The 23,196-nt window shown below is 35.6% G+C and overlaps 1 protein-coding gene across 1 annotated transcript; it reads left to right on the forward strand.

Moving 5' to 3' along the window:
* Positions 1-99: 99 nt before the first annotated feature.
* LOC121428699 (integrator complex subunit 5-like) lies at positions 100-21,271 on the forward strand. Its single transcript, XM_041625508.1, has 20 exons — positions 100-222; positions 4,473-4,677; positions 5,061-5,164; positions 7,894-8,002; positions 8,443-8,581; positions 9,294-9,492; positions 9,650-9,764; positions 9,960-10,195; positions 10,585-10,754; positions 11,769-11,877; positions 12,097-12,207; positions 12,544-12,811; positions 13,476-13,594; positions 14,530-14,760; positions 15,943-16,208; positions 17,661-17,731; positions 17,869-18,017; positions 18,741-18,845; positions 19,186-19,258; positions 20,364-21,271. The coding sequence occupies exons 1-20, from the start codon at positions 202-204 to the stop codon at positions 20,468-20,470; spliced, it is 2,907 nt and encodes a 968-aa protein (XP_041481442.1). The 5' UTR covers positions 100-201; the 3' UTR covers positions 20,471-21,271.
* Positions 21,272-23,196: the final 1,925 nt, after the last annotated feature.

Genomic DNA, 23,196 nt, shown 5'->3' on the forward strand with positions numbered 1-23,196 from the left:
TTTTTGAATTATTTATTTTAGTAAATTTCTATTTTTAGTCAATTAAAATTTAAAAAATTGTCCGCCCATATTCAAATTCCAGTAAAAGGTGCTGTGGAACAGCTCAGTGCTCGCAGTGAATTGAATTGCCTGCCAATTTTGCTCGAATTTATCATCGGCTGATCCATTCTTAAGCTGATTTTCGTTTGAGTTTTTGCAGCAATGGATTCAGAAGAAACACGGGTATGCCAACATAACTCTTTTAAATCCAATAAAGGCCATTTCTAGCCGATTTTAATTATATATAATTTTATAGAAGCTAGATAACTTACGGGATAGCGTTAGTTGACATGTTAGTCTTCATGCTTGAGAAGAAAATGATTTTTTTTTGTATTTTGAAATGCAATAGTGGGATGGGTGGTCCCCGGGGGGGCACTCAGTATATAATGCATAGTGGGTATGTCCCGCGGAGGGGACCCCCATTTTCACAATCAAATTTCCGTTCCAAGGCATAGCATTTTCGTCTTGAGAAAAAGAACAGAGAAAGCCGCTCCAAGGCATAGCATTTTCTTCTTATCGTGAAAAGCGAAGAAAGAAATCCGCTCCAAAGCTTCGCATATTTTCCGTTACGCCGTTCCGGTCGCATTGATCTGCTACAATGAGCCGAAATTTTGGTGAAAAGCGGCCGCTGAGCGAGGTCCGACCATTGCCTCTGTGCTAGCGCACCCGGCGCCCGTGCCGCCGGGCTAGCTGTATGCACGTATGCCCGTTCCATGGGGATGCATATGCGCACTCACATGCAGGCGACTCGTTCCAAGGACCCCCGTTTTCACAAACATTTGTAGTTCCGAAGCCCGTTCCGAGGACCCTCCTTTTTACAATTAGCCCGCTCCGAGGCCCCCGTTTTTTGTCTCGCCCGCGGCACACCCCACCACTTTTTTGGTCGAGTGCCCCCCCCCGGGGGGGGTCGGGTGTCCGGACACTTTTTTATCTTTTTGAAGCCTTCTTTTTTGTCTGTGGATTACACTAAAAATGTGAATTCATTACTTCTAATAATTTTCTGTTTTGTTCTTTATAATATTTCCTAACATTTTGTACTAGTTAATAATTGATGAAACTTCGCTTGTATTTTTTTTCCAAAGACATTCTAAAATTGATCGTCCGGACACACAACCCGTCCGGATACACAACAACTGGGTATGCTTGTATTGAAATATTGATCACACACATTCTAATTCAATTCTTTTTGATAGCAAAATAGTATAGCTTTTTGTGTGTTTAGGATTTAACGTGCTATACTTCATGCTATTATTTCAAATCGCATGAATTGCATTGTAAGGAAATTTTAAACTGTAAATTTTAATTGTAAATTGTAATCGTAATGAAATGTTGATATTAACGTGTATTTTTTTGCTTTGGCATGTTTGGAGAGAGTACATTAACTTTTTGGAATTAATGTTAACACTTCTGAGTTTAGTCTTAATGTAAATGGATATTTACTTTCTCTGTATGTAATTCTTATAAATGAATTACTATTAATGGTTTTGGATGTTTTAATATGACATTTTTTATGTTAAAATGACTTGAAGTTGTGAACAAAAAAATTCCAATATGGATTAATAGAGACAAAATTGAACTTGATCTCCTACCATAATTTGTGCACATTGATTTTAAAATTCATCATGAAGTTGATTTTCAATCAAAAATATCTCACAGTTCACACAAAGTCATAAAAAACAGATGGAGGGCAAGATCCCAAAGTTTTCAAGGGTTTCAAGGTTTAGGTTTTATCCATATCAAACATACCATATGTTCAACAATATCAACAACTCAGTACAAACAATAATATTATACAATACAAACAATATTATACAACACAAATTATCATAGGGAAGCATAAATAAATGTATTCTTAATATAACAATAGAAAAAAGTACAATAATGCATTCTTGTAAATGGTTGTAATATAATGACAAAGAAAGAAAATGTGAGGTGTGGATATCATATGGGGAGCTAAAGGTAAAAGCAGAGCTTGTTGGTTAAAGGCTCCAAAGAATATGCAGTGAGAGTCCCTTAAAAATATCAATACGACAAGAAAAATAAAGGAATAAATAAAAGCGCAAACAAAAAGTAAACAAAACAGGGGATACACAAATACATAAATGATGAGTAGGAAGAAATAAGTGTAAAAAGCAACAAATTGAATTAGAGCTTTACAGAATTATGTAGTAGGTCAAGGGTTTCGCTCGTATCACAATCTCAAAATTCCATGGCTATCGACTAGGTGCGCTCGGCTGAAAAATTGTCATAAAAAGTGTGACCTTAATTCGCGCGCGATCATTTTGCGAAGCTTTAAAAAAGAAATCAAGCAGACAAAGGTAAGATAATTATATCAGATGGAGGTTAAAATGCCTTGGATTAGCTATATGTCCAGGATACAAGTCACTGAAGTCAGTAGCCTTGGGCTTTGGTCTTCTGGTCCATAACGAGAGTGAAACTTTCTATTCAACATGGCCTTGGAGAAAGACACACAAGAGCAGCCATATAGCATGTGTGGGACACAGAAGGTTGACCAAAGCTTGGTGGCGATGTGAGGTACAACTCTAGCACTGAAAGGAGATGTCCCGACAAGAGCAAAGAGCGCTTTGTATCCTTTTGAGATAGCCTCTGTTGCAAAGTTGAACTGTACATCCCAAGTCCTAGTAATCCCAATGTGTTTATGGGCTGAGACCTTGATGATAGACTCTCCATTTGTGTGTCAAGATAGACCATGATCTTTGTGGTGGTTGAACACTATAATGGCACTCTTAGAGGGGTTTATCTTTTATCTCCAATTCTGGGTGTATCGTAGAGTAACATTAAGTATTCCTGGACCTCTGTCGGGCTGTTACTGAGAAGCGCTATGTCGTCAGCAAATGCTATGATACCAACATAGAGATCCTTGATTTTACAGACAGTGGTCTGATGAATTTAATGAGATCTTCGATGTAGAAAGTGTAGATTATTGGAGACAACACACCACCCTGCCTTACTCCTTGGAGAACCTTGAATGATGGACCCACTGAGTGGTCCCATAGTACCTTACTTGAACAGTTATTGTAGAATTCTGCAATGGGGTCCAGCAGAAATTCAGACGGATGTGTGGAGTAGATTTTTTAGAGCAGACCTTCTTGCCATACCCTGTCAAATGTTTTTGAGCGTCAAGCAATGCAATGAACAATGGTTGCTCAGTTCAGTGACTACCTAAGTCAAAAGCTTTACCAGCTAATAAGCAAGACCCTTCCTGTTGAAAGCCATATTGCAGCTGGTGTGGGATGTCATGCTCCAGCAAGTGATTGATGAGTTTGGGCTTTATCAACAGTTCTAGCAGCTTGCCCAAGACAAGGGTTAGGGTGATGCCTCTGTAATTTCTTGGAACTGCTGAATCTTTACCACCACCTTTATGTAGAGGGATCGCAAGGCCATCCTTGAGGCTTGGTGGGATGTGTTTCAAGCCAACCATCCAGTTCATAAGGATGAGGATAAGAGTCCTTGCAGTATATCCATTGTACAGAAGATGTTCAGGATATATGTTGTCAGGACCACAGGCCTTGCCAGTCTTTAAAAAGGAGATAGCTGTCTGGAGTTCTTTCGAAGAAAACACAAACTTGGATTTGCAGAGAGCTTGATCATCAAGATACTGTGAATTACTCTGAATCCCACTTTCTGACCTGTAGTAATTGGGAGTTGACAACTCTTGGAAGTATTGTGTCCAGCCCTGGATGATATCCATCCCTGAGTAGCAATGGCCTCCCAAATTCAGATGCTGCAGTGCCAGTTATTTCCTTTTAAAAAATGTGTGTAAAACAGCCTGTCGTTATGCTCGTGAGCCTCCTCGATTTCTGTGAGAAGCCCATTTTTGCAAGAAGCTCTTGACTGTCTTAGCTTGGAGCGGAAATTCCTCTTAAGCTTGGCAGCTAACATGCCCAAGGAACTACTCTTACTCAGGGAACCACAAACTTAACACCTGCAATGTATATGCCTCGGCCTAGGTCTTATTTATTTTAAAAATCTGACTAAAAGTGGTGGAAAATATTGAATTTGTCATGTTTGATTCATATGTGACACTGACTGCCTCAAAAATACAGTCATGGGGCATCATTTTGTTTTGTTCAATCTGAAAATGACTGCCCAAGGACAAGGTTTTTCCAAGAAAATCATAATCCTTTCAAATTTTGATGAGATTTTTTGCACAATTATTCATATAGTCTAAGAATATAAACTAAGAAACCTTATCAACTGAATGTTTGGTATAAAAAAGGCGTTCACGTTTAATCTTGATTCTTAAGTTAGATCTAAATGTGTTTTTTGTAATAGGTGCGCAGACAGAGGGCCCCCCTATGTGATGGTGATTAATTAATGTGCCCTTCTAAGTCATAGACTGGATTTTAGACAAAATATGTAATTAACAGATATTAGATTGTTTTTTTTTTTTTAATTTCTTTTGACTACAGGATATCCTGTCCAACGTTCGCACTTTTGTGAAGGGTGTCGACATCCGTAATGGACGAAAGCTCTCAAGTGAAGAACACGCACGTTATGCACTCCATCTTCTAAAGACACTACCAGCTGCCCGCACAGCTGTCTTGGATTTTCTTTGCCATGTCTTTGATGAGAGTGTCAACTTGTATTTGTATGAGCTGGAAGGAGAAGGGGCATGTATGTTTAACATCAGCCTTTTGTTTTTCTTCATTTTTGTCTTCACCATCAAGTTGTTCCTCTTATTACTCACTTCCCTTTTCCTCATTTTCTTTCTCCATCTCTTTGACCTTTGTATATTTCTCCTTTTCTTCCTCCCTGTCTCACCCTTTCTTCTCTCATGATAGATAAATTTAGACTTTGCTGTATTTTGATTTCCTTCACGGCAATTTTTATCTTTGTGTTTTCCTTTGTTTGTATTGGCCAATGTGTGACCTGATTTGTGCAAATATGACTTTTCACATTTTGCATTTAATCGTGCCCCACAATCATCTCAATGTAAAGCTATATATATATATATATGTATTTCTCTCTGACACTGTTTATTTTTATTGTCTGTACAGCAAGCATGGGTCTTCACCTAGGTGAATTAATTGAAGATATTTACAAGGTGCTCAAGAAACTGATAGAAGACAGTCCTTCAGCTTGGTCTCCCATCCTCTCTGCTGTAAGATTCTTTCATAATCAATTTAACTATCGAATAAATTAAAACTGTTTAATAAATGAAATCTTAAATCAGCAGAATCATTCCTATCTGCTAAACAGTCATGCTTAATTAGACTGAGACCATTCTACTGAAACATTATTAAACACAACTGTGTATCCTAACTAGGCCCGGTTTGAAAGTCCATTTTTGATGCACGTGTACACGGCGTGTTTTTCGGTCGTGTACACGTAAACACTGAGTGAGAGTGAGTTACAGTATTTTTTCAGTGTTTCCTACATGTAGCCTAAGTCACGGTTTTAAAGCTTACCTGAGAAGTTAGAAGTATCAATCCACAAAAATTGGTGCAATTAAAAAGTTTACTCAGCTTAGCAGCGCATTAAATTAATAAAGAATGCAAAAGTAAATCAGTGCAGGGCCCTAGTTAGCGCCGACGTTCGTTGGATGCGCATTTTGCATACTGTACCGTACATACATGCACAGATCGCTGCAGAATTAAGTGTAACTGAAGTTATCGATTAATTTTCATTATTTTATTGCCAATTTGAGGAGCGTGTGTTTATGAGCGTATAACACGTAACTGGAGCAATGATTGCTGTCGCAATTGGTGATTCTCAAATTGGCTCTAAAAGTGATTGAAGAACGCTTTCGAAAATCACCAGTTACGTGTTATATGCTCATACACATGTGCTACAAGCCTACAAACACACGCTCCTCAAATTGGCAATAAAAGTTCAGTTCAGTTCATTTTATTTCAAATTCCATATAAAAATAACATTAAGAAAATACATATATCTACACACAATAGAAACAAGGATTAAACAATAATTTGGTATACATGGTATATACGAATAATGTTAACATATTGCAATTTACAGGAATTAGGGGAAAGCCAAAAAAAGCCAGATGGCTTGTCGAGCAGGCTACCCTAGTAGGGGGAAATAAATTATTGTCAATATTGAAATAAAACCAGATATAAAACTATATTGATCAAAATTAAATTAACAGAAGAATAGGACAGATACCACACAACCCTATACAAAGCAGCATATCTAAAATATTCAAGATGTCAGCAAATATTTCTTAAGCTTCCTTTTAAATTCGTTAAGTGTTTTACGAGATCGAATTTCAATTGAGAGACTATTCCAAACTTTTGGGGCACGATGTCGAAAAGATTGAAGTGTATAATTTTTTGCAACTGGGTATAAATGATAATTTTCCCTAGTTCTTGTGTTATAAGTATGTATATTACAATTTTTATTTACCATACATGAAACTGTGCTAGGAAGAATATTATTTTCATTTTTAAATATAAGTATTGCACATTGGTAATCATTTAGATTAAATATATTAAGTACATTCAGTTGAATAAAAAGATCTTTTGTATGTGCCAAATAATGAGAATGAGTGCATATTCTGACTACTTTCTTTTGGAGAAGATACAATGGTTGTAGTTTTGAATGATAAGTATTAGCCCATACAATATTGCAATAACTTAGGTAAGATAAGATTAATGTATTATATAAAGTCAAAAGAACTCGTTGAGGGAGAATATGACGGAGTTTGCTGATAACACCAACATTTTTTGCTACCTTATTTGTAATAGTAGAAATATGAATACTCCATGATAATTTTTCATCTATTAAAACACCTAAAAACTTTGTATGATGGACATGTTCAATAATTTTATCATTCATTTTTATTTGAAAATTATCCAAAGATTGCTGTGGTGAATTTTTTGAGTTGATATGAAAATATACATAATTAGATTTTTCTGTATTCAATAAAAGTTTATTTGAAGAGAACCAAAGTGAGACTTTCTTCAGTTCAGTATTAAGTAAAGTATTTAATGAAGAAAATGAATCACTGGAGATTAAAATGTTGGTGTCATCAGCAAACAAAATAAACTTGAGTTTGTCTGTGCAATATGGTAAATCATTGATAAAAATTAAAAATAAAAATTAAAAATAAATAAAATATTGAAAATCAATCGATAACTTCAGTTACACTCAATTCTGCAGCGATCTGTGCATGCATGTACGGTACAGTATGCAAAATGCGCATCCAACGAACGTCGGCGCTAACTAGGGCCCTGCACTGACCGGAGCATACCCATTTCGTGTGGTACAAAAACTTGAGTCTTCAGAATAAATGTGGATTAAATCGGCGATTTTGGAAGTAAACTCACTCTAGGTTAATTGAAATATATTGACATATTAGTGATTAAAACATGTGCAGTGTCTGAGAACTAAGAATTAATGTGAGGCTGTGAGCTTGTTCACTGACTTTACAGTCCCACGCAAGCTTTATGCAGATGCTACCGTGTACACGGTGATGGAATTTTGTACACGTGCACTGACTTGACCGTGCGTGTACACGTGTACCCGAAACGGGCCTAATCCTAACTCTTTAGGCCTATGTATTGTTGGTACGTATGCTTAGTTCAGTGATGCTTTTTGTTCCTCCTTAAGCAAATTTTTACATCTAGTTACAACCATCAATGAACTATTTGAAACTTAAAGACAATGTTCAATAAAATAATATCTGAGTTGCAACATGTTTCATTGCTTCTTCAAATGTACAATTATATCTCATCAGGATAATGTATTAATACATAGTATGCAGACTTCCACTTTTGCAGCAATTATTAAAACATAAATGTATACTACTTTGATTGAAGAAGTATTTTTTTTATAATTAATATTTTTCTGCTGTCCCACTTAAATCCCTAGTGGTCAATTGCTCTGCTTGGTCAGATCAGTAGTAATTATGCCAGTCGTAGAGGTGTACCTCATCCTTCAAACCTCAATGAACTGCTACAGCTCTGGATGACTTGTAAAGGTAACAGCTCTCATCAAATCTTCAACTTTTTGTTTTCTTTGGTATTAATATTGTTTGTTCATGGTTATTTTCTTAACAATGTATGGATGTTAGCAGCCAGAAGACCACCTTGAGAAAGGGAGTGTTTCACAAAGATATAAGTCTGACTAAAAAATCAGACTTAAACACTCCTCTCATCATAAAGATCATGCTCATGGGATCCATGCTACCAAGTTGTGTGCATTATTAGCACTAAAGCATGATATTAGTCTGAAAACCCCCCTGTTAATGAAGATGGATGCATTACTAAAAAAAATATCAGCTTATTTTCAAGCATAATATAAGTGTAATACAACAACTATGAGAGAACAAATGCTAACAGTGAATCAGTGTGTTATAAGTTGCTAAATTCTTTTATCATTTTAAAACCCATTAACTATTTTTATTTCTTTTTGTCTCAGCGACAAGAACCATCATGGATCTAGCAACACACTGTATAGCAGCAATGAGTTCTTCTTGCCCTGACCCATGTGTGGATGCTCTCCTTAATACCTCTGTTCAACACTCGCCTCACTTTGACTGGGTTGTAGCACATATAGGGTAAGGTTACCAAAGTAGAGTTTAGTAGGTGCATATATGTCCATCCCTCTATATTTGGGTCTTTTCTCGGATAATTTGTTTCTGTTTTCTAATTCATATGACAAGTTGTAATGCCTTTAAAGTATCGTGGCTTCGAGGAGATAAGGAACTGGAATAAGAATGGACAAAATGGGTTAAGAATAAAAGGGTTAATTATGTTATGGAGTTGCCCTATAAAAGAGTTTCGTATATTCATTTTGCATGTATATTCCTCAGTAAACTTTAGGGCAATTCCATAAATTATGCATGTTCATCCCTCTATAACTTGGACCTTCCTTGAATGATTTGTCTCTTGTTTTCTAGTGTAGTTGACAGGTTGCAAACTTGCAATGTTCTCAAATTATCATGGCTTGAGCAGTTTGTGAGGTGAAGTGAAATGGAAAAAATGGGGGTCAGACATCAAAAATGAATTATTTCATTTTTATGGCATTGCCCGTATTGTAATCATCTTGACATATTTGCTGACTTGATAACACAGTGTAGTGTGCCTCTTCATGTATGAGTCGTCCATATTGATGCAGCCCCCTTCCTTTATTACCCACCATGTAACACCATTCAACCACCCTTCCTGCAGCCCTTACCCCTCTTCAGTTCATGGTAGATTTTAACCAATCTGTAGCAATACTTAAAATGTAAAATTTTATTTTACATTTTCCTCTTGTTGTCATTCTAGTTCATGCTTCCCAACCACCATCATCACCCGTGTTCTCTCTTGTGGACTCAAAGACTTTTGCTCCAGCCAGTCAACAGAGGGCCAGCTCATTGCCACGGAAACCAAGGTTCCGAAGGTTGCGTCAGTTGTAGGAATCCTAGGTCATCTGACCTCACAGCATTCCCAAGACATCCGTAAAGCCTTGCTAGATTTGTTTCAGGTATACTTAAGAAATAAACATTTATTTTTTAATTTCCAATTTATGCAAAAAATGCAACCACTAAATAACTCAGTCATTTTATTCGTGTTTATAACTTTCCTCCTTTTTTAATTGACCAATGCCATAATCATTCTTTCTTTCTCTTTTCTTTCTTCAGGAAAGCCTTGATGGTAAGAAGGAACATGATGTCTTCACCGTACCATTCCTTCTTCAGCTTGCTACAATGTCACCTATGCTCCTCAAAATAATCACAACGGATTTTGTTCAAGCCTGTAAGTTCTCCAAAACCACTTTCTTGCAAAATCCATTTGTACCCAAATATTATTAACCAATTAAAAATGGTTAGGGAGCATGGAATTTACATTAGCTAGACCAACATATTGCTGGAATAGTGCTCTAATGCAAATAAATGAAAATATTAGTAAGCTGACTTTATTCTTTATTGGTTTTATCGGTTTTCCCTGAAGTGACTCCAGAGGTACTTAACCGAATCTCAGAGCAGTTCCGTGACTCGGTGGTGTTGAAGCGAGACAGAGACAGTCTTCTCACCCTCATCATTCATCTCATCTGTCGATCCGGTAGTGGAGCATTCAACCTTCTACTCTTCTTACTGGATACAGGCTGTGATGAACAGGGGTCAACGACGGTCAAAGAAGGATCAAAGGTCAACAAGATGGTCCAAGACACGTGTGCCCTGATATTGGTGAGTGATGAGAAATCTGCTTGTTATTTTTCCTCTTTGTTTATTTCATTCTTTCATGACACTTTATTTTAGTGACATAGAATAATTCTATAAATATGTTTGTCTGAACCTTTCTTAAAAAGATTTGTCTCTGTTTTTATAGTTCATATGAAAGGCTGTAAATGCCTTTAAACTGTTGTGACTTGTGTCATTCATGAAGTGAAGTAAGAAAAGGAAACAAAGAGGGTGGGGGTTGGATGTACAAAAAGGTTTATACTATAGAATTGCCCTTTAATAGTCATCACAAATTCATGGAATTTACTCCTTTGTTAATCTAATTCGAACTGATGTTCACTATAATGTGAAAAAAAAATCATTACAATTATTTAAACCCCACATATTGTTCACAGGATCTCCTTCTATTAGATCTTCAGCGATCAGCCTACAGCCAGTCTGGTAACCTATCCCTTCTTGTAGGTCCACAGCTCAGTCAAGAGAATGGTAACATACCATTTCTCAATGAACTACAGAAGCATACCTCTCTCCTGTGTGATGACATCATCAGCTCTCAAGGAAGAAGGTGATATACTGTAGTTATGAACTATCCTTGTTTTAATTAATAATATAGTTCTATCTTTTGTTGTGTTATGAATTGATATCTGTTGTCATCCCCAAGGGAATTTTATTATTGCTTTGTAATTGGCAAGGCTTTAATCACATTAGCCAGTCTTCACCCAGGTGTAGTAAATGGTTACCCACACCAATATGAAGGAATTCTTTGAATACCGGAGCACCTGACCAGGGTAGCTGTCCTAAAGCTGGGGTAACAATGTGCAGCTCTTAGAAACATTTGTATCAAGCACAATATACATGTTACTTAGTATGGGTATTATTACCTCAAAAGATTTGTTTGTAAAAAACAATTTTTATGTCTTGTTCAAGTGTATTTCGGATCCAAAGATAAACAAACTTAACTGTTTTGATGATTTTTGGTTCAGATAATGTAAGTGAATGATATGCTTGTGTGACTCAGAATTTAAGTTTTCGTCATTGTTGGATACAAAGTCTTGTCAATCTGTTGTGATGGACTTTTTGATAGCATTTTTAATAGAAGTAAGATGTTATAGAGGAAAAGAAATGGGAAGAAAGAAGAAGTAATACGTCCTCTGTCACCTCTTGCATTCCACAAAGATTCAATTATTGATGCTAGAATGTTTTAGGAGGGAAAATGCTATTTAATGATTTCATAAAAATCATGCTTGATTACTTAGATCATAAATTCAATTCAATTCAAAGTGGTTTATTAAAAATACTTTCTTTGCGGCAAAAGTCGAATCGCAAAAGTTTACATTTCCCCCAAAATGTCAATAACAAGGTAAAAATAACTTAGTACTACAACCAAATTTCAATATAGACATATATGTAACAAAGTATATCAAATAAATTTAAATCGATACTCATTGATCAAATAGGAAAATATGCAAAATACATGTAAATATATCTAATATGTTACCATAATCATCTTAGATTTTCTCATTCACTCAATTTTTGCATGAACATCTTGTTTCAATGTATTTTATTTCTTTTTTTCCAGAGTTGGATGGTTGCAACGGATTCTATCTCTTATCTCAGTACAGTCTGGAGAATCCTGTGCATCGGACATACTGAGCTTTATACTCATTAATGAATCTAACCCAGATAAGGTAGGAAAGGATGGATGATGAGGAGGAGGATGTTGATAATGATGACAGTGTTTTACATTATGATCTCAATAATCATATTAATTGTGATCATTATTGATGCTCATATTTCTGTTTGAGTGGTGATTTTGATGCATTGTTGATGTAGGGTCTGTGTGAAGAAATTTTGGATACTCTCCTCTATATAAGTCTCTAATCCTGTATTACTATGATTATTATTAGATTGGTTTATACATCAGTATCCTGACTGAGATTGAGACTAGTTACCCTGCAGTACTCCCTTCAGCTATTCAGAAATCAGTCAATCAACTACAGAGAACTACACCAAAACAGGTATAAACCATAGATATGGGATACAAAAATAAATAAAATATGCTGCTGTTTGAAACTATTGGGGTTTGTCTGAACAGCCACTGTGTGTAAAATAGGGGTAAAAATAGGGGATCAAAAAAAAGAGAGACTAGTTAAGTAGGAATCATAAAGACAATTATTTGATTGAGTAAAAATTTGAAAATACAAACCAAATTATTAATACCCACACTAGACCATTGTAAATATCAACTTATTAGTAACTGGTACATCTAAAATGTCAATAACTTGTTGTAAATATAAGATTATTTAAAGTTTTCTTTTGAATAAATTCATACCTTTGTTGTTTGTTTGTGACAGACACTGCAGCTGTTGACCAACCTCAACAAACTCCTGTCCTTCAAGACTAGCAACCAATCCAGCAAGCTGACCTCTAACCTTCGAACCCACTTGACCTCTCACCTTCAGATGATTGCCAGTCAGCTTCACCATGGTGATCTGGGCGTGGCTTGTCAGACAGTAGATCTCCTGAAGCTGATTGGTCTTCCTGAGATGATTGACATGTCTACATTGATCTGTTTGTGTCAGTCGTCTGTAGAATTCTTCTTTGCAGCCATGCATAGTGCTGGTAAGAAGTGAAGGCAATTCCTCTTTGAGTTAGCAGCAAGAATTAATAACATAACACAGACATGTTAAACTTCTTCTTTCATATCCGTACAAAATGAATGTCAGATATTTTTGGCCAGAAATTGGCACATTGCAAAACCTTTCTATTAGCAGCCATCGGGTCTGTTGGCTACATTGCTTATTGAAGGTAGGGCATTGAAGGAGTCGGGATACAATTATATAACCATCATCTTGTCAGAATGATTGAAATAGATTGATTTATATAGCACTTTATAAGAGGGCAATAACAAATAACCATCATTATTACCCTAACTTCAGATTGCACTTAATTGTGGCACTTAGTGCATACAAGGAATTATTCCTACTACACACCTATTCACCTGGATTGAGGGCAGCACAGTGTTGAATGCACCATGTTGCTGACTGAAAATGCACCATGGATGGGATTTGAAGCCATAACCCTCTGGTTGATAGACAAGAGTCAGAACCACTAGACCACAATTCACCCAAAGTACTAACTGTCTTCAGAGTCCATTCTTAAACTCCCTTTCCCAAGGGAAAACAAATTAACAGATATGTTGCTTTAGGTGTTATTCCTGAGTATTGGAATCCATTCCACTCAACGTTCATGTTGGCAATATTTTTTTTCTTTTCTCATTTTTCAGATACTGCTAATCGTTTGAAGACATTGGAAAGGTGTAGCAGTTATCTAACCTTCTTATGTAGTCATTCCATGGCCCAAACAATCGTACTCAGATCCTTACTTGTGGGTTCGGTCCAAGTGGTAAGAATTATTTCTCCATTCCAGACTAGGAATTAAACTGGTTGGCCGGTATTCTGATAGCAGGTTTAAAGTTGTGGTTTAAGTATGGGAAGCCAAAAGTATCAACATTTTTTTTTAAGTTGAACTTTTCTTATGTTTACTGTGCTCTTTCCCGATTCATCGATGGTGAAGACAATAATATATTTATACTTCCTAGACAATTATGAATGGTTTGAGGCCAAATGAGCTGAAATATTATATCTCTACTGTTAGTGATTTATGTAACAATTGGCTATCCATACTTAAACCTGAGTTTAAATTAAACCTGACTTCAGAATACGGGCCTATGAATATAACTGGTTGGGATTACCTGCCACCTGTCATGATAGTGATTTTCCTTATTGTTTGATTTCGGCAACTTGTCAAAAAGTTATAGAGAAGATGCTTAGTACCTAAATATTGAGATTCCTGCTATATGATGTGACTCTGACTTTTAATGAGGTGCCTTACTCACAAATTTAGATTTATTGTGTTTATCCCTGATGAAATGATAATGGTGTATGAAAAAAGTGTTTTTAAGGATTTAGCAAATTGTGAGTGCGGCTATGTTAGTCACATGTTCTTATTTTGATTCCATGCAAACTTCTAGTTGTGCATTTTTGGGTATATCGTTTTCCTTTCAGTGCATAAAACTGTGACAACATCTGGAATAACATTCTTTTCAAAGGAATGTCTACAGCAAATGATTTGATGCACTAACTCCTGTATGCATACCATATTAGTCTGTGATGTCATAATAAAAAGCAGATGTAACCTCTTCATCTGTGGGATCCTAGAAAATTTGAATGGATTAGAACAAAAAATGAATTTCAGTTTATATTAACCATATGACCACACCATGGACCCAAACCACATTGGATTTCATGTGTTGTATCTACCCCTATCTCCTATTCCAGCATAACTCCCTGCTTTTTGCCAACGCTAGTAATCACTCAGCCCAGCATCCTCAGTCCCATTCACAGTCATCCATCTTAGAATCATCTCTAGGATCAGCATACCTTATGAAGCATAACCAGGAGTTTTCTGGGTCTTTGACCGTTCCTAGAGGAGCATCTACTGCATTCCATTCAGGGATTATTGGACAGGGGGCCAGGAAGAACATGCCCAAGCAGGAGGCTTCAGAAATTGTAAGTCAACATTTGTTATTAAAAAAAACCGATATCCACTATGAAATTTGAAAATTAGTCAAATTTATACGTTAGACAGTTCATTGTTTCATTAACATTTCTTTAATATGATTGTATTTTTTCTCATGCTGCAATAAATAAATGAATGGAAAAGGGGGAAAATATACTATAAACAGGAACTACTACTGTACATTTTCTCTGTAATTCTTGAGGAAACTCCATAGATTATATACATCCAACCCCCTTGTGGGACATTCCTGATATCATTTGTATCTTATAGTAGGTTACATGAAATGATGATATTCTGACTTGAGTCCTTATGGCTTGAGTATTTTGTGAAGTGCTGTAAAAATTGAGAAAAATAGGGTCAGATATACAAAAGGGCTGACTATTTAATTGGATTTTCCTCCTACAAATCTTTTGAATCTTATTATGTGTTTGATATGTTAGAGCAGGGTCCTCTAGCACAAGGCTTTATAATTTATCATATGTTGGTTTCATAAATGATTATACATTGTCCACCTCAGAAAAATGTTGATTTGAATCAATAGAGAAAAATCAGACAAGCACAATGCTGAAAATTTCATCAAAATCGGATGTAAAAAAAGAAAGTTATGACGTTTCAAAGTTTCACTTATTTTTAACAAAATAGTTATATGAACGAGCCAGTTACATCCAAATGAGAGAGTCGATGATGTCACTCACTCACTATTTCTTGTTTTTTGTTGTTTGAATTATACAATATTTCAATTTTTACGAATTTGATAATTAGGACCTCCTAGCCTGAAGCACAAAATGTTAAAATAATGGAATTCCACATGTTCAGGGAGGAATGAAACTTCATTTAACATGACAATGACGAGAAAATCAAAATATTTCATATTTCATGTAATAAAATACAAAATAAATAGTGAGTGAGTGATGTCATCAGTTCCCTGATTTGCATACCGACCGAGATGTGCATATAACTGTCTTGTGAAATGAAGCGAAACTTTAAAATGCCATAACTTTTTTACTTTACATCCGATTTTGATGAAATTTTCAGTGTTATGCTTGTTGAATTTTTATTCAAATCAAGTTTTTATTGGGGTGGACTTGTCCTTTAAATATCGGCCTACCATGATGAGCTTTGTGTTACCAGTCCCTGAATATGATATAAAGATATAATCTATTCACATTTAGGAGACCAAACAGACCAACTCACAGCTTCTCGTCGAGACCATCTCATCCTGCGCCCACGTGAGACCACGCCCCGCCCCCCTCATCAGGTCAGGCAACGCCCACCTTCTCCCAGTAGATCCAAGAACCCAGCAGACATCGAGACAGCCTGTAGCCAGAGCTACGGGGAAGCTGATGGCTGAGATACTGATGGAGATCATGTGTCCTGATGTAAGTCATGCTGAAGAGTGTTGGCCAGATGAGGAAATGATTAAACATTCCATTGAGAGGTGAGTATGTATTAATTCTCTGTTGGGTGTTATTCTGTCACCTATGGTTTAGTTAAAGTGATTGGTTAACATTGGTTTGACTTTTAAAAAATCTGAGCTAGAAGGTCACACTTGTCACCTGTGTCTGTGATATGTTACAAAAATGAAGCCCAGAAAAAATTGCATTCGAAAATAATTATTTAGTGCTTCAAAAATTGAAATATAAAGTGACCGGAAACACCATCTTAATTTCATCCCATACACTTACGTGTACTATTTAGGTGTCTATAAGATGCCTATTTACAAAATCGGGGTTTGCCTTGTAGTTTTAGCTTTTCATTCTCAATAATGGTTGTTTTCAGGGTTTATTAGTTCTAATACATGCACTTGTACACATGTTTCATCTTGGTTTGAGAATTTTTTAAATCAGCTGCTCACAAAGTTAAACAATACCTTTAAACCTGGGTTAACTCAGACATCACTTTTATGGAGTGCCATTTGTTCAACTAGTTTACAAATTAAAAAATATAATTCTCCTGTTGCAAAAATTTTCCAGAAAATCAGTTGAGTCATGAAATGACAAGAATAGGAACAAACTAAATATGTTGAAGTTTTATGATAATGATAATAATGATAGGCATTCATATAGCGCCATCTATCTAGAAATATGCTATTCCGAGGCGCACTGTTATTATTACCCCGGCTTTAGCTCAAGCTGCCTTTCAGCACTCATGCATTCAAGGAATTAATCCTGGCAGGTACCCATTTACCTCATCTGGGTTGAGTGCAGCACAATGTAGGTAAATTTCTTGCTGAAGGAAATTACGCCATGGCTGTATTGAATTTTTATGAATTAACCCACTGCAATAGCCACAAATATGGAAGAAGTATTACGAAGCCCAGCATTCCATATAAGTGTGGTTTAAATTCTAGTCTAGATTAGTGTTAAATCAATCTCTCTGTCTATTCTTTCTGACAGAGGTCACAAATTGCTAACCCAGGGCGCTCTGGCCCGCTGTGCGGGCAGGAGCCCAGGGGATTACCATGTATTTGACCATACTCACGGGACTAGCGTGATTTATGGTCTAAATATTTCTCCAAATGAATTGTGAAAAGAGAAATTATGCACTTACCATGATTGTATGGATGGAGGTCTAACGAGTGGCAGTTTTCCTGACATCTGGGCACAGACTGGAACCTCAAAAAACGAAAAGTTCTCTCCTTCTACCCCCTTCTCGATCGGCAATTTTTGTTATGAATTGTAACAAAATGAGCTCCCTGGGTTAACAAATTGCATGAGATACTACTGAAAATGTCATATAGCTGTGTTGTGACATCTAAGTTTCTTGTGAGTATGTCTTTCAAAACATCATGCTACACTTGATTTAGATTTTTCATTATGAACAAAAGTGTTTGCGCAACATATATAGTTAACTTAAGACTATTTTTTAATTTTGTTTTTTGTATATTTAGGGATCTCAGTATCAAGAAGAAGGTTGATGAGTATCCGTTCATCTGGGACATCCTGGAAATCATTGCACGAGGTAAGTCTGATATAGCATCCGTAGGAATACCTTGATTAAATGAATTCAATTTAGTTAAATCAAATTTAATTGAATTAAATAATAATGAATTCCTTTCCTGGAAAATTGTAATTTTATTTGTTTTTCTGTGTGTTTAGCCAAACCAGCACTATGTTTCTGTTCTGGTCTGCTATACAGTGTTATGGCAACACTTATTTCACATTGGGAATCATCACGTCATAAGACAGCAGGAGATTCCAAAGGTCATCTTCTTGTTACATGCCGTCTTGTGCACTGTATGAATCTGGTAAGACCTCATAATTAGCACCATCTTCACCACCATTACCATCATCAATATAATCATCATTACAATCATCATCATCATCATCACCATCATCATTGTAATCATCATCATCATCATACTCATCATCATCATCATCCTCATCAATCAAAATCATCACCATCACCACCACCATCGTAATCTTCCACAAATCTTTATTTATCATCACCACTCTGTTGCAAAAATCAATGTTGTTGCAGGAGCTGTCAATTAGTGTATATTGATATCTTTTATGCAGCAAATGATCTTGGTAATCTTTCTATGGACTTTCACTAGTCTTTCAATGATTTTTCATGGGTGTCTGAGGAGTCTTTCGATGATCTCCACATGAAAATTTGAGATACTATTGAAAGATCATGAAAAGACTCAACAAAAGACCTTTGGAAGTTCATTGAGACACCACTGGAAGGCCATTTTTTGAAAGACTGTGTTGAACCATTTAAAAAAGTCTTGGAGACCACACTGAAAACAATGTCTGCTATCATGTAAGATGTCAGAGATCATTGTAAGTTTATTGAAAGACCATTAAAAGATCAATCAAGTTTCATGATCTTTCGAGAATCTTACATTAATCTTGCTCCTTGTAGAATGTAGGTTTTACTGAGCTTTTATTTTCCCCGTAGACTCTGTATAGGGACCACCTGATTCCAGTAGACTCCTAGTTAATATACTTTTTTTCTTTTGTTTCAGGCTGGATTCCTCCCACCACCCCTGAACCAGTGTCATCCAATCTTTAGTGACCTAACTCCTAGAGAGGTCTATGTACTACTCAGTAACATTTGGGCATTCCTTAGGGTAAGTATTGTAAACAGTTTCTCTTCATAAGGATGCTTGAACAGTTTCCCTTCAGATTAAATTTTGTTCGTTGACAAAGTATTGAACTTTTAATGTAATGAGATCCGGCCAATCAGTTGATCAGGATTTATATCACTGTCTTAATGTGATTGTTAACCTTAATTCTGATATGATTGAACAAATCTTAACATGATTTTAAGTGGTCTGAAGATATTTTTGATGCCTCATATCTCATTGACTTTATACAAAAATATGTTGCTTAATGTTGTTTGCGAGGTTTGTTACAGAGGTGTATCTTACCATATCTGAACAATCCGTGTATTGTTACTATTATTTCTAGGACAATCCACCAATAGCGGAGGTGTTCATTGAAACTGATGAGCAGGGTGCACCCTCTAGAGCTTTCCCACAAGGTAATCATCTATCAAACTTTTATATTCTCTCTTCAAGCTTACAATTTGTACATCTCCTTTCACAATTCAAAATGACCCCCCCCCCTCCAAAAAAAGAAAGAAAAATAATGTTAATATGAAGATCCCACTGGTAATGCCTAATCATTAGACATGTTTACCAACATATTCAAACTTTATACATTTACAAACAAATCTGAAATCTGGTCAGATGCTTGCCAGACATAGCAGCAAGAAATGTATACTTACTGGATACTGAGTATTGTAGTTCATTCATTTAAAAATATACTAGCTCCCCAGTAAAGAAACCTCCATAAATTTGAATCAAGTAAACTTGTCTACTTCCAAATGTTCAGAACTTCAAAGCCCATTTAATGTGTACTTTAACTTTGTGTAACACCCATTGGAATGAAATGTGTATTTCATATTAAAGAGCCTATACCAAGTTTGCAGTGCCAACATTTCTTCACTTCCCAAATTGTCAAGCCCATTAGGAGGTTAAGATCTGAATTTCTTGATCGTATCCACTAAGATTCTGGTGGCTTTACAATTTAGAGTGACCAAAACAAGGGATTACAGCCATTAAGGATGTAATTTGTTTCAGCTCAAGCCTGAAATCCTTTATAATGGTTGCTTTTTTATTCATCCTATTTTGCCTCGGACACAAAGACCATCAATTAGCATGCTTGAGTGGACACTCCCTTTATATTCCAGGGGGGGGGGGTGACTTTCTATAGCAACATTGTATAGAAAGCCTCTTTCTGAAATTCCAAAATATATTCATCTGTCAATATATATTTAGCTGTATTGAAATACAATAGGCTCGGCTGCAGTATGTGTTTTTTAATGTTCCAGAGAGCATTTCATCAACATTTCTATCTGACAATATTGTCTTAGATGTATGAATAGAATTACCACCAATACTGTCTTGTTTTTGGCTATTATACATTGTGCAATCATATGTTTTAAAAAAAGATGAGCTAACTAAGGAAACATAACAATATTCCACTTCAAACGACAATATTTTGAGCATCTCCTTTTCAATATTTTCTCACATGAAAGTGTGGTAAAAGTCTTTCAAACATTGCTTTTCTTTTCTTATTCACAGAACTGGTGTCCAAGTATGCCGAGGTAGTAAGGAGTCTAGTTCATCGTAATATTCATAAGTTTGGTCACCTCTATGCTCATCTCTGTCCTGTTCCTACACAGATGTAAACGTAATAAATGTAAACGCATCTACTGTATGACTTAAAGAAGGCTAGAAGGCCGTTTTTTCCTTAAAACAGTTACCGTTTTTTTTAAATTTGATCCCTATTTTTTCAATTTTTACCTCACTTATTAATGAACTACTAAAGCCTGGATAAGCATTACGACCTTTTATATACATTTTAATACAAAAACATATAGGGAATTGACATGCATACCTATGGAATTACCCAAATGAAGTTACCAATTTCAAATAACACATCAAGTAATAGTCTCATCCACTTTGCCCATGTGACTTTCGCTCTGATGAAATTTCTGTTCCCAAAGCTGAACTTTCACCCAACCCCAAAGCCATTATTTCATCCTGAAAAGTGTGATTTATGAAAGTTTCAAAAGGAATAGATTGATATGAAATAAATTCAGATTTGTTTTTACATGAATCTGGTAATGTCGAGATATGTTACTGATATACTTAGGAAATATTGGTTGCCTCAATGATCTTTCTATGTTGGCTGACAAAGCTTTCCAGGTACATAACCTAGTGAGGAGAAGATCTTCAACATCTCAAATGGGTACAAAATCATTAAAAAAGGGCAATTGCAAAGTATATTGGTCTTTTGCGGTGCCAAGGTTTAAATTTGCAGGAGATTGACTGTTGTTGAAAAGCCATTTTGAATTTACTTTTGATAATTTTTTTATCATGAAACAAGTAATTGTACTACAGTTTGTACATTGATAACTTGGTGCCTCTGTGATATTGTATATTTGACTGTACATATTTTGTTATTAAAAGTCAAAGTAAAAATTGAATTTATTTCATCCTTTTCTTTGTTTATTTCAGTTTTAGTTGTTTGTTTTACATCATTAATGTTTTGATCACTTTCATGTTAGTTATCCTGTTACTTTAGACCTATAGACACTAATACATCACATACTAAATACTACAGTCTATAATTTTTAATTTTATGTGTTTAATATCTGTTTTCTAAACAGAAGAAGAGGAATTTTTGTCAAAACTGTTTACAGAGTTTCTTTTTTTTCTCCCTTTCTAGAGACGGCAGTATTGTCAAACAATATTTTATGTAGAAATGGTCAAACTCCCATTGGCACTCGTTACAATCTGGATTGAAGGAATGATTGACTAATGCTAACAAACTTCTCATCCTTAGAAAAAAATCATTGGTATATTATCAATGTATGCATTTGAGTTCATGATACGAGTTCATTTGAGATCACTTCATGTCAAATATTCTTTGTTGGTGGTTAACAACTAGACATTCTTGTGATATATTGTAGCCCTCCCTCTCCCTGAATAAGCCTTGCTCATGTCTTTCATTTCTATACACTCTTATCAAACCACATTGTTTTCTCTTAACTGCTGGATGCCACAGTTCTCCAGGACTGGAGGAAATAAAAAGAAGATATGATCTATCCTCACTCAAGCTCTGTTCCATCTATTGTGCAAAGCCGCTAGGCTAAGTGCAATTAATTGAAGACAGCATCAAAAAGAGTGGATGGATTGTAAAATGGTCGAGTGGAGACATGCATCATTTGCTTTATACAATGGCATACCAGGGCACTCTTAAGATTCTCCTGTTTGATAGAATTGAAAACAAATGTTGATTACCTGTATGGCATGCCCGAGGGACTATTTATTCTGTTTGGGTGATTATGATTCTGCTTAAACAAGACAGAACCTTCTGGACAAGGTTAATTGCGAACGTGATTTTACCATCTCTAATAAGTCCTCAAGAGTCTAATTAAAAATGTGTTCATTCTAATAATAGCAATGCCTTGGTTGTCCATTCAAACTGTATCTCAAATTTGAATATTTTTTTGCGATATATCGGAAATAGCTCTACAAAAATACATACAGTGAGTATAAAAAAAACGGGACAGATTAGAAAAGTCTGTAAAATTTTTGTTTCAAATCATAATTTCTATATTTTGGTGTCAGTTGGTGCTCTGAAGTCTTATCCTTCAAATGCCATTAAAATAATTTAGTTTCGTTCATGCTTGAGCGAACACGGAATGTTTTTGTCTGGGGTTGAAAAGGAGGCTTGCGCCAAAATGGCATAAATGATAAATATGATGGTCAGACTTCTTGCTAATCAGCAGACTTCCTCTTAACCTTTCATCATCTTTGCAATAATTTTTGAATTATGCGGTCAAAATTCATTTCCAAATCTATTTGCTTGAATATATCTGTTGTTCCTTTCAAATATGTTCTCTTTTAGCTTTGAATATTCCTTCTTTAGGCAAGAACAATTTTTTAAAACCGAAGTTTGGGAGAGCATGTTTTTTTCCAAATCCTTTCAATGTGTGCTACAAAGGTTATGGTGCCTTTGAACAGAGGCATAGTGAGGGATGTGGGCTTGTGGTGCTCCCCCACCAAATTAATAGAAATCATGACCAAGAAAAAAAAAGTGGAAAGAAAAATAACAGAAAATATAGAAAACGAAATATATCATTTTCTGTATATTATGTCAAAATCACAAAATTTTATATTTTAATAAGAAAGTGGAAATTTTCGCTTGTTCGCTTCACAACTTTTTGATACATTTTACCCGATCTGCCATATCTTGCTCCTTCAAAATTGACTCGATACATCATTGCCATTGAAAGACAGGAATCCTTTCCTGTTGTCCTGTCAAGAACATAATTACACTTGGTCAAGGAATCAGTAACCCCTTGAAAATGTATTCATGTCTTTTAAAGAAACCATAACATAATTT

This window comes from Lytechinus variegatus, chromosome 15 (genome assembly GCF_018143015.1).
Source record: "Lytechinus variegatus isolate NC3 chromosome 15, Lvar_3.0, whole genome shotgun sequence".
Classification (NCBI taxonomy): Eukaryota; Metazoa; Echinodermata; class Echinoidea; order Temnopleuroida; family Toxopneustidae; genus Lytechinus; species Lytechinus variegatus.